This window comes from Gobio gobio (genome assembly GCF_949357685.1).
Source record: "Gobio gobio genome assembly, chromosome: 25".
Classification (NCBI taxonomy): Eukaryota; Metazoa; Chordata; class Actinopteri; order Cypriniformes; family Gobionidae; genus Gobio; species Gobio gobio.
Genome location: NC_137121.1, coordinates 21,157,344 through 21,170,758, shown reverse-complemented (window position 1 = coordinate 21,170,758; position 13,415 = coordinate 21,157,344). Strand labels below are relative to the sequence as shown.

Sequence of the window (13,415 nt, the reverse complement as noted above, 5' to 3'; positions counted from 1 at the left end):
AATTAAAAGGAAAATCTTGCATTGGCTTGCTTATTTGCACTTGGTTGTGTTTTATCTGTATCAGATGTTATATACTAGTTAGCACTTGCTCATATTTGTAAAGGGAGTACTAACTTCTTATCCAAATTTCTAGGTTTCCAGTGGTCTCCTATGTGAAGCTAAAGCACTTAAATTGATAAATGATCATTCATCAGCATTTCCTCACCCTCATTTAATTTCATACCTGCGGCAGTTTCTTTATTCTGCAGAAGCCGCAAAAACAAAACAAAAATCAGTTTTGCTACATAAGGTTCACACATGGATAAATGTGTGTTATTTGTGTTCATGTTGTGACGCTTGAGTTGATAATAATCTGCACTTGTGTCTTGTGAATGAGAACATTTTAAACACAGGTTTAAACCTGAGCATCATTAGGGCATTTTTGTTGAGAGGTAAATCTCTGAATGAATGGTTTGGGAATCCGTTGTAGTGTTAGCAATCAAGAAAACCCGAAGAGAGACTGGTAAATCATGATTTTGATTCTTATTTTAGTTTATAATACCCACTGTCTTCTGTAACAGATTTAGAAGAACTGTGGTCTGGGATAACCTATGACCTCAGTAAGGAGGAGCTTATATGGGAGCCACTGTGTCCTGTCAAAGTGTCAGTTTCTCTATGCCAGGTTGATGGAGGAAAAAACTGCAGAGACCTCGGAAATGTTATTCATTCAGAGGGGCAAAAAGTATGTTCTTGTCCCCTTTAATCCTTTGTTCCTTCTAATTACATCTGCAGTTATAGCTGATGATTGTCAGGAACCCTGTCATCTTTATTTTTATTGTTTTTACCTCAGGTGATATTCTCTTCTGTGGATCCACACCCTACACTTTGCACGAAGGTTTAACGTTTTTATTGCTTATTTTCTTTCATCCAAAAATGACATTTCTGTCATCATATTCTCACCCTCATGATCCTAAACGTATTTTTATTCTTCTGTGAAACACAAAAGGAGAAATGTAACAGAATGTCCCTGCTGCTCTATACCAAACAATGAAAGTGAACGAGGACTAGAGCTGTCACGTTACAAAAATGTCAAAAAGCACCATAAAAGCATTATAGAAGTTGACTATACCCTGTATGACTATCGCACTATATATACAGGCATAACATTATGACCACTGACAGATGAAGGGAATAACACTTCATCACGGCACCTGTAAGGGGGTGGGATATATTAGGCAGCAAGTGAACATTTTGTCCTCAAAGTTGATGTGTTGGAAGCAGGAAAAATGGGCAAACGTAAGGATTTGAGCGAGTTTGACATGGGCCAAATTGTGATGGCTAGATGACTGAGTCAGAGCATCTCCAAAACTGCAGCTCTTGTGGGGTGTTCCTGGTCTGCAGTGGTCAGTATCTATCAAAAGTGGCCCAAGGAAGGAACAGTGGTCAACCGGCAACAGGGTCATGGGCAGCCAAGGCTCATTGATGCACATGGGGAGCGAACGCTGGCCCGTGTGGTCCGATCAAACAGACGAGCTACTGTAGCTCAAATTACTCAAGAAGTTAATGCTGGTTCTGATAAAAAGGTGTCAGAATACACAGTGCATTGCAGTTTGTTGCGTATGGGGCAGCATAGCTGCAGACCAGTCAGGGTGCCCATACTGACCCCTTTCCACCGCCGAAAGCGCCAACAGTGGGCACATGAGCATCAGAACTGGACCACGGAGCAATGGAAGAAGGTGTCCTGATGAATCACGTTTTCTTTTACATCACGTGGACGGCTGGTTGCGCGTGTGTCTCTTACCTGGGGAACACATGGCTCCAGGATGCACTATGGGAAGAAGGCAAGCCGGTGGAGGATGTGTGATGCTTTGGGCAATGTTCTGCTGGGAAACCTTAGGTCTTACTTTGAAACGTACCACCTACCTAACGATTTTTGCAGACCATCTTTCATCAGGATAATGCGCCCTGCCTCAAAGCAAAAATGGTTCAGGAATGTTTTGAGGAGCACAACAACGAGTTTGAGGTGTTGACTTGGCCTCCAAATTCCCCAGATATCAATCCAATCGAACATCTGTGGGATGTGCTGAACAAACAAGTCTGATCCATGGAGGCACCACCTCGCAACTTACAGGATCTGCTGCTAACATCTTGGTGCCAGATACCAAAGCACACACCTTCAGGGGTATAGTGGAGTCCATGCCTCTACAGGTCAGGGCTTTTTTGGCATAATGTTATGCCTGATCGGAGTATATTACAATTAGCTTTAAAGATGAAGGTAATTGTCTGTTCCTGAAACAAACGAGTTCAGATGACTTGGAATTTACCACACGAGGTGTTTAGACATGAAGACTGAATTTTCATTTTTGGGTGAACTATTCCTTTAAATAAATGTTGTCATTGACAAATAAAGATGTCATTGGAAATATATTCTTTGGTTGGGTCAGAATTCACACTAATGACATAATTTTTTTCTTCTCCATTTTTTCAGTTTACTACTGAAGTGGGGACATGGATTAAGTGTCCTTTTGCCAAAGGGAATTTCTCAGGTATACAAAGCACTACCCCAGCAAACAAAAGTATATTCTCAGAATGTTTTGCCTACGCTCCTATTTAGTCATTGAAATGTTATTTATGAATGTTCTCTTAACGTTTTCTTGGTCATGCAAAGATGTAAACATTGCATTTGATCATTTTGCAAACATAGGAACGTTACTTTTAAATATTCTCTGAATGTTCTGAAACAATAAGTAACTTTTAAAAATTGTTAGATAAACGTCCAACTAAAATGTTTTCGAAAAAAAAGTACCACAATGTTCTTTTAACGTTACTAGAAGAATGTTTACTCATGACTTTAAGAGAACCTTGCCAGAACTTTCTGAGAACGTTCCCTGTTAGCTATAAGACATGTTTAACAAGCAGTTTGGTAATGTTACAAGCTGTATGAAGGCTAAATGACTTTAATGTTTATCCCACAAGTCTGGACAGCAAAGATGGCATCCAAAAATGGTCAGCAGTGGGCAGAGATATCAACATGGGTCAAAGCCAACTTCTCAGTTTCAGTCTGTGAGATGAAACCGTCCTCTCGGTGCAAACAAATCGAGGGAAACAAGTCCCAAACCCTTTCTGTGGTAAGGAGACATTAGCAGGGTTATCAGCATGTAGGATCAGTTAAAATAACTTCAAAGCAGATGTACATGATGTCATACAGATGTTTTTTTTTTCCATCATTTTGTTTTTCGGTACTCCCCTATTCATCTTAGTAACGCCATGCCTTGAGGCTTCCGTTTAGGGCAATTCCCCTGTCAAAGTAAAACTTTTGAACTGGTTTGTACCTGATGACATGACAAAGAAAAGGGTCTGTTCTAAAGAAAACTCATATCACAAGGGCAGTCTTGTTTAAGCTTGTTTTTCACGCCAATTCTTATTTGTTTTCTAGGACAAATTGAAGCGCACAGTTTTCAACTTGTCTAAAAATGCGTGTGAAGTGTGTGTTTGCATACAGGTAAGGCATCAACGGAGAGTGACAGTGCTGACAAAACTTGTTGGATTTTTGTCATTTATGATTCATTGATGTGGATTGTCTCATGTTTTCCTGTTTAAAAGGTCCAGAGGGTAGATGTGCACTTTTCAGTCCCTGTACTTCAGTGCGACTTGCAGTGTTGTAAGTACATATAGCTTATAATGGTGGGCAGTGTTGGGGAAGGGATTTTGAAACTGTAGCTATGCTAGAAGACGCAGCTACTCATAATGTCAAGTAGTTCAACAACAGGCAAGCTAATCTTTAAAAAAAATTGTTACATGGAGCTACAGTACACTACAAGCTTCAAAATAGTAGATAACTACATTGTGGGCAAATACAATGTGGGGAAAACAGCAATGCAGCGTTTTTTAGTGTAGCATCTTACTGGAAACTATTTTGAAAAACAAAAAACTAAACTAGTGTCATGCCATTGAAAATCTGAGTTACGTAGTTGCGTCACTGTAATACATTTACAGCTACTCATACTTAGTAGTTCAACTATAGTCAAGATAATATTTTATATAGGTAGCTGCTATAAGCTAACAAAAAAGTTTGTTAAATTGTGGGTATAAAACAGTGGTGTGAAAAATAGCGAGCTGTAGTGTAAACAATCTTGACAGCTAAATTAGTGTCATGCTAATGAAAATGTAGTTATAACAAAGTCCCTTTGAGACAAGTCATTTCACTCGGCGGCCATCTTTGAAACGCCTCTTGCAGGGTGTTCCTGAATGAATGCAACAGATTTCAACTTCAACAGATATATTGAGCTCAGAAATCAGTGAAAACTGCCCACAGGCGCTGTCAATCGGAACGTAGCTTCATTCATAAAGGCACTTGTTTCGTTCCTTAACGAATCAGCTTTTTTAATAAATCATTTTAACCCTTAATCACCCCTTGGGGTCCAGCTGACCCCACTGGACCTTTCCTTCATTTTTAAAAAGTGTTCCCTTCATCTCAGGGGTATGCAACTCTGTGACTTTTCCTAAATAATCTATTTAAACATGCACAAAAAATCTGGGCTTGATTTGGTTGTTCTAAAGGTGTGTACAATTTTTTTTTACCATTTAAGGTCCTCTGGGTCAGATTGACCCCACATTGAAAATGAATGGAAAAATGAAAAAAACAAAAAAAAAATTTCACTTTGTCACAAACAAAAAAAATCCAATATAATTCTGAAAATTTCTACATTTAAATCAAGGTCTGGTCCTAGAGCATAAACACAAAGTGGAACGAAATTTCTATCTCATACACACACACACACACGCACATGCGCGCACAAACACACATGTGTGCGACTGCAACAGAGCACATTTGTATAGAAATTGGCAAATAAAATCAAGAAAACTGGCATAAATCTGAAAAATTGTCATACATAAATGAAGGACTAATACTAGAGCACAAATGCAACATGGAACAAGCATGTTCATTCGCGCACACACAAACACACACGGGTGTCTGGGGCATTTTTTTGATTTTGGTAATGAATGGAAAATTGTAAAAAATATATATATTTTTTTGTTTGTCAAAAAAAAAGTTAAACAAATCCAGTATAAATCTGAAAATTTCTACATTTAAATCAAAGTCTGGTCCTAGAGCATAAACACAAAGTGGAACAAACTTTCTATCTCTCTCTCTCTCTCTCTCTCTCTCTCTCTCTCTCTCACACACACACACACACACACACACACACACACACACACACACACACACACACGTGTGTGACTGGAACAGAGAGCATTTTTATAGAAATTGGCAAATACAATCAACAATTCAACTACAATCAACTAATACTAGAGCACAAATGCAACATGCATGCCCCCCTTCCCCCCCCCCCCCCCCCACACACACACACAGAATCAATGAGAACTAAATTAAAAAAATGATGTATAGTTTTCCATGTCAAAAAAATATATTTCCTTATGCAATCGCTCTGTAAATGTTTGGGGTCTATCTGACCCCAAGGACCACAAACGTAAACCCTATTGAGGGGTGATTATGGGTTAAATAATGATTCAATGACTCACTCATCAAAAGTGAATTCAAAGGCTGTATCTGAAGTCACCACCATCCACCTTATTTTACAATGCTGAAGTAAGCTACTTTCTGTGAATTTGCGAGACTTTCGAATCATTGGCCACTATAGGTAAATGACTAAGAACAACAAAGTGCACTACAAACCATATATACTTATAATTACGACTAAAATAATATGGTTAGAAATACCAGTTTGCAATATCAAGCAGCATAACAAGCTGTATTGTACAGCTAAAAATAACTGGAAGCCAATGACACATTCAATATACAAATGGCCACGCCTGCTCTTACATTAAAAAATAAGATGGACACCCTCATCATTATTCCCTACTCCACTTAGATAGTCACTGAATGAGTAAATGAAAAGGAGGGAGCAGACACTGAGTGCACCGTAAGGGCCGTGGCCTGTGGATGCCATGTTCTTGCGAGATTTGGGAAATCATTTGTTGCGACACTCAGTGGAAGAATGCATCAGTTGTACACTCATGATTGTGCATTATGGGATTGAATGAGTGCAATAGATAATGTCCTGTATGCTTTTGGACACCACTACAAACGGCTGTGCATTATTTAAGGATAGGGGGCCACTTACCCTCACCTACTGGCGTATTAATGTAACCTGCAGAAAGAGACAGACTGACCATCTGAAATGCACAAACGTCGCAAACACAAACATAGTGATACCAAAGACACAGTGGTGTCAAACTGTTTCCATTTCTGGAACTAACAATCAGAACTAACTGCTGTATGAATTCCATCACAACAGTGACCTTTACAAATACAATCAGGATCACTACACTGGCAGCGAATACAGCTAGATAAAGTGAGAAGCTATGCACTCAGTGAACTGAAGCACTTTTGAACATCCATCTTTATAAAGTGACTGACTGTGTCTGAAATCACATACTCTCTTAGTCGGTACTTCTTTTGAACAAGTACTTATTTTGCAACTGTAAGAAAAAGTAGCGCCATCTACGATACAGCTACTCACAAACCGCTGTACAAATTATAGTAATTTATGCTAATATATATATATATATATATATATATATATATATATATATATATATATATATATATATATATATATATATATATATATATATTTATTTATATATATATATATATATATATATATATATATATATATATATATATATATATATATATATATATATATATATTTTTTTTTTTTATTATTATTATATAAGCTAATCTTTTAAAAAAATAGTACATGTCGCTACACTCAAGCTACTAAAAAAGTAGCTAAGTTGTGGCCACAATACAATACAATGAGATAAAAAATATAGCAATGTAGGATTATGCAGTGTAGCTCCTTACTGGAAAATCTACACTGTTTTAAAAACAGCTCAAATAGCATCATGCTAATGAAAATGTAGCTGAGTTAGAAGCATAGCCTGTGAAACAGCTACAGGCACTCATAATTATATAATTATATTATAATAATATGTTCCTTAAGATTCACTAATAATAAAGGTTTTTGCACAAAAAACAAATATATATGATTTTCAACCCTCGTTCTGATCCTCTGTCTGAAAAGATCTGTTTTAACACTAGAACTGCCTGGGGTCAAAACTGCCAGCTGGTAAAATTTACCCATGCACATGATTACTGTTTGGATATGACAAAAAAAACGTATTATGCCACTGTATTATGCCACTGTATTCTCAAAGTAATATCTAGAGTCATGAAATGATTGTTTTTACTCAACAACTATGTTTTTGTCCTGTTGTTTTGTGCTATTTAAGCAGGCCACACTAATCCCTTTTTGGTGACTATAGGCTAAACCAACCTGCAATGACAACGAGAATTAGAAGGAAATAAACACATATTTGGGTGGTGTAATATTATAATAAAATATCATTAAATCACATATTAAGATAACCCCTTGTTATTAAAATTACTAAAATACCCTAAATAGACAATAAAGAACAATAATAATTCACCGCACTGCATAGGATGTACATTATGATGCAATGACAAATTCAAGCTCACAGTTTCACCTAATTAATTATTAATTGGTTTAGTTATATCATTTATAATTTTAATAAGAGAACAACACCAATTAAAGCTGCGGGCAGCGATGACGGGCCCAAGCCGGTGGCACCGCCACCCCGGTGGCATCAGCTTAATTGTGCACAACAGCCAAAAGGCATTTAAAATGGGAAAACATAAAAGGACTATCTCAAAGTCATCTGAATTCACCACATTAACTGCAGGATTTGGTGCTGCTATGACCACAAACTACAACAGCCACATCTATGAGATCAATTTAATTTAAATGAATTTAATGTCAGATGATGTCAAGTCAAATTGAAATGAGTGCAGAATACCGTTCGAATGCTGATGTGGTATTATCCTAAGACTTCTCGTCCATTGTTTTTTGACCTACCTTAGCTACCGTTTATACACCAATCTTATGCACTATAAAGCATGCTTTCATTTCAATATGGGAGGTATTCAATAAAAACATTTAATTACAAAATGAATTACAAAATGGAGCCAAATCACAGAAACTGCAAAGATTATTATAATTTCAGTGTCAGGTAAAAGAAAGATGCATGTCTACATTTTATGTATGTTTATTATAAACAGCCATTTTATAAAATCATGTGAAATTTACTTTGAATAAATTTGAATTATATCAGTAAATAATTAATTTAAAGATATATGCATCATATGTGATATTTGCAAACACAGCACATGACCTTCTGTAAAGCACACGTATAGAAAACGCACACATATTCCTGTGTAAAAAAAGAGTAATGTTTGAATGAGTACATGAAATCACAGATGTCAGGTGATAAGAATTGTAACTCGAATGTCATTTTGAAAATGAGTCCTGCCCGAATAGTTATATAGTGTCATAGTTTAATTTCAAATGTGAAGTTATCATTTGCTGCAATATGAATTTAAACCCGTTAAACGTAAAATAACTATATCAAAGTCATCTGAATATGCCACATTTACGCCTACAAATGTATGAGTTAAACTTTACACCATCAGAATGCTGTAGTATGCTGCAGGCAGCTGGCAGTCAACCACCCATCCCCCTCCACACACACACACACACACACACACACACACACACACACACACACACACACACACACACAGAGAGAGAGAGAAAGAGAGAAGCAATGTTTTTTTTATCCTGTTTCAAAACTAACACAATGCTGCTATCTTCTGTTCATTGAGGGGAGGGCACACACAGAGAAAGAATAAGATTCAAAATAAATATTTTAAATAAATAAATAGATATGTTGATCTGAAAAATAGTACATTCATTTTAAATTCATCCAGGTTCAATTACCGAACATACAATCTTAATTTAATTTAAATCAAACAATGATTTTACAAGATATGAGCCCATTTCTGTTTCCTTTTTTGTTCTTATTTAATCCCTCGCCATAGCAGCACCATTTGAGACATCCTATAATCGTTATCAATATAGCATCTTCAGTTGTTTTTGTTTCATGTTGACTGAGTTTGGGGTCGATTCCATGCATCTCCTACGAGGAGTTTATAAAAACGAAGAGCCTGATTTATTAAAAAATTTAGCATTCAAACCAAAATATCGGACTTCCGGTTGGTCGGAGCTGATGACTGTAAATTATAAAGTTGTCCGGGGGCTTGGGCCCTAATAAACTTGGGGTAATCATAAAAAAATGTATTGTAAATATTATTTTTCAGGAAACGGGCAGACTTGAATGAATAGTAACACAGTAGCTAAAAATACACAATAAAAATTGCAAAACAAAAATGTATAATTAATCCAAAGTTTGAACATTTATGAATAGGCTAAAACATCTTCATTTGATCGTGCGTTGTGTGACTGTTTACACTACACGTTGGTCAAACACAGCGCAAAAATAAAGGAGTTATATTGGGGTAAATTTGACCTGCTGGTTTTAGGTATAAATTCCCTGTTTTTTAATCTGGTTTTCTAAACAATTTTCAACAACAGGGGATTGTAAATAACACAATTTTAGTCAAAGTCAATGACTGGGAGACTTGGATGTTTTATTGAAAATCTGTTATGTACATTTGAAAACAGCCATGGGTAAATTTTACCCCGTGGCGGTTCTAGTGTTAAGGGATGCCTTAAGTATTAATATAGTAAGACCGTGATATTAAAAGACCAAATTCAATATACACCTTATTGATGATGCATACTTTGTACTGGAAAGCAGATAAACACAATATAAATGCAACACAAGGTTTCTCTTTAAGCGTTTTTTATATTGAAAACCATTATAAAGAAAACGCATTGCGTTCATATTCTGGGCTCATCAGCTTGCCTGTATAGAGTATGCAGAAATTAATTTGATCTTTTAATATCAATGTTTTAGTTAATTAAGGCACTTTAAGGCTGGTTTGCACGAATAAGGATTAAGCATCTTTAGCCTGGCGTCGGTTCACTGCATGATCAGCCCTTTAATTCCAAGTCTTTCCACGTAGTTAATCTGTGTTTAAAATTAAGTGGTGCAACACAACGCGATTAAAATAAAACACATATCAACAAATCCTTGTTTAGTGTTAAATTTTCCTTAATTTAATCCTTATTGGTGCAACCTACACTAAGTGTTTTTCGGAATAAGCGTTTTAGACTGTACCGCCGTTTTTAATGATTGAAATACTGCAACAGGTTCTGTATATAGATCACAAGTGCCAAAAACTTGCATCTTGTTCACATATTTTTGTTTTTAAGATGGAAAATTGACAGGCGTGTGCTGCAGTTCTATGGCTGTTTTGACCTGAAAACTATGAATATGGAGTCATATTCTCCAGTGGGCAGGGTCTATGTGATGACGTGTAATTATTTGTGATATATTGGTCCGGGGGCAGTCATATGCCAATGTATTTGACCGTGTGACGTCACAGTTCCCACAATATCAAAACGATAATGAGGAGGACATTTTAAAGGGATAGTTCACCCACAAATGACAATTCTGTCATCATTTACTCACCCTCGAGTAAATGAATGATAAACAAATAAATGTCTTTGTTCTGCTGTACACAGAGGAAGATATTAGGAAGAATGTTTGTAACCAAGCAGATCTCAGCCCCCATTGACTACCATAGTATTTGTTTTCTTTTTCCAAGCAAGACCTGCTTGGTTACAAACATTCTTCTAAACATTTTCCTTTGTGTACGGCAGGACAAAGATAGGTATACAGGTTTGGAACAACTTTAGGGTGTAAATGATGACACAATTTTCATTTTTGGATGAACTATCCTTTCAAACTTGCAGGATATTTTAATAGTACAAAGATCTCTTATATGTCAAAAGCTCATGCAAATTTGATTTCTTATGTCATACTTTAAAATAAGTACTTTCATGTAGCTACAATACAAGGTACTAAAAAAGTAAGTAACTTCATAGTAAAATTGTGACCACAAAGTAATGCGATGAAAAATATAGCAATTCAGTAAGAATTTGCAATGAAGCTTTTTACTGGAAAGCTGCATTATTTTGAAAACTGCTAAACTAGTGTCATGTTAATGAAAATGTAGTGCCATTTGTGATACTTTAGTTTGACTGTATTGCCACTGTTTACACAAGACCACAAGCTAGTAAAGATATGCATTTTTTTGTTTGTTTGTTTAATCACAGTAAATTGGTGCCATGACTCGGAGAGAAGTCACTTTCAGGACATTGAGAAGATCTTACTGCCAGCTGTCATTTTTCTGACTGTGATCCTGGCCGCTGCCTTGTTTGGAAGATTGACAATCAAAGGTATTCTGACAGTGATTTGACACACCTGTTGCCTCTGGCTTGAAGCAAACTGTGAGATTGTTGTTAGTAACAGTACACATTAGGTTTGCGATGAAAGAAGCTATGACAAAAGAATTGCACATTTAATTTTAACGACCCTTTCCACAGGAAATAAGAGTAATAATTAAAAGAAAATGCCAGATGGAAGGCTACAACACAAGTCAAATAATAGTAGACCGACTAGTTCTAAACCTGCATATACGCTTTAGAAACGAACTGGGTGTGGACGTCTTGCCTTAAAAAAGATGAAAATCTCTGATATACTGGTTGCTAGACTCTACTGTCTTGGAAATATCTTGTGATTTAGTTTAGTCTCTGTTTGTTTCTGGTTCAATAGATGGGGGCAAGAAAAGAAAAGCATGGCCAAAACTCACATGTCGGGAAACAGTAGGTTAACCTAGTTTACTATCTCTGATTACGATCATATGAAATCCTTTTACGTATGTAAGTCGAATATGTTTCTTTTAACAGAATCAGTGACGCATGCCTGCGAGTGAGGATATGGATTGTGGGACAGTTCTCGATAAAGCATACATGTCTTAAACGTTTTGTTTTGTTGTTTTTTTTACTGTAAGGACTGAAGCTTTATGTCTTGTCTGATGCACACACTAGTTGTAATGTATTTAAATACAGTAGTTCTATTTTCATTAACGCAAAGCTGCTTTTAGAGTTCATAACACGCATGTATTAGAATGCCAAAGCATAACTGCACACACTGAGTTTTAATAATTTGTATATAAAATGTATGTAAGACCAATATAAAACTGAACTTAATTGTTTCCTGTTGTATTTCCTGCTTTGCATAATCAAATTCGTTTGCTACTTGTGAGCTACTACTTTTGTACAGCAGAGGGCAGTGTCTTTCACAAATAAATGTACATGTCAGCAATGTGAATGAGCTTTTGCTTCTCATGTTGATATTTTTCTCACGTAAGGCTTGTAACTAGGTCACAAATGGGTGGTCAGCTTACAGACACTTGTGTAACCCTATGTGTTGGTTCATTGCCATAGAAACTTTTGCGACTGCATATATTCCTGTGTTGCCTGTGCCGTCGTCGTTGTTTATAGGCCTAAATGACACTTTTCTCTGATCCTGAGGATGCAGTCGACATTCTTGGATGGTGCGGCTCTGTGCCGATGGGAGGGGCCGGGTGAAATCAGCTCTGAGGTTTGCTGATGAAAACATTCCTGAAGGATAGAGTAAAGCCCAAACAATAGAGCTCAATCACAAATATAGGACAAAAATGGAGTTTTAGGGAGATGCTGCCATCGTCCATCTCAGTCAGTGATTCTATTGTGTTTTTATGAGCATAAATGGGGCATTTTTTTTCATCATACCTAGTTCACAGGGTTTAGCTCACAGCGTGGTATGTGGGCGCTAACTGGTGTAAACACTGTAAAACAAACCCATGTGAAAATTGTTGGCCCCAATGACCTCATTGCTGCCTCCAGACTCCACCTGCTGTCTGCGAGTCTTCAGCTGGGAGTGAAGCATTTTGATACTTTCCAGACCAGACCCCGCTACCTTTTCTGTACCTCCCTTACAGAATGTTCGACTGGTTGTGCTTTGCCGCCGTAACGTGTTTGGGATAAAGGGATAAAGCACTGAAAAAAGAAACCGAGACAAAAGCATTTGCTGAGTTGTCGTATGTTTAGCTACTTCCACTATAGTGACCGCCAGTGACCTTTTTGGTTGGGGTCAACAGCCACCAGCCCTGTCCTCTAACCTTTTGGACTGGGCTGTTTTATTACCATCGACTCATACCATCTGTTGGTGTTTGAACCTATAAATCCCGAAGCAGAAATTATAATACCATTCTTACCTCAGAATATGCTCACTTCGCTACTGTGTAGTATTCAAAAAGCAACATAGTATTTGATGTGGAACTTACTTTGTGACTGATAAAATATGTTGTATCATATGAATGTGTGTTAAATGAATGAAATCCGGATTTACTACATCCACCATGCTGTCATTGTCTTGTATGTACGCCGCCAATTGCGTCGCTTCACTGCCATCCTCTCCCGTGGCCTCATGGGATAGTAAATTGTCCAGCAGATGTGCATTTCAGAATCTGGATG

General features: G+C 36.9%; 1 protein-coding gene across 1 annotated transcript in view; it reads left to right on the top strand.

The window, feature by feature from the left end:
- il17rel (interleukin 17 receptor E-like) overlaps positions 1 to 12,226 on the top strand; it is a 17,325-nt gene extending 5,099 nt beyond the window's left edge. The window contains exons 10-18 of the mRNA XM_079810321.1: positions 561 to 721; positions 830 to 874; positions 2,468 to 2,525; positions 2,956 to 3,107; positions 3,416 to 3,481; positions 3,583 to 3,640; positions 11,172 to 11,294; positions 11,671 to 11,720; positions 11,805 to 12,226. Of these exons, the coding sequence (XP_079666447.1) occupies positions 561 to 721; positions 830 to 874; positions 2,468 to 2,525; positions 2,956 to 3,107; positions 3,416 to 3,481; positions 3,583 to 3,640; positions 11,172 to 11,294; positions 11,671 to 11,720; positions 11,805 to 11,813 (722 nt within the window). The 3' untranslated portion in view covers positions 11,814 to 12,226. The remainder of the gene's footprint in view (positions 1 to 560; positions 722 to 829; positions 875 to 2,467; positions 2,526 to 2,955; positions 3,108 to 3,415; positions 3,482 to 3,582; positions 3,641 to 11,171; positions 11,295 to 11,670; positions 11,721 to 11,804) is intronic.
- Positions 12,227 to 13,415: the final 1,189 nt, after the last annotated feature.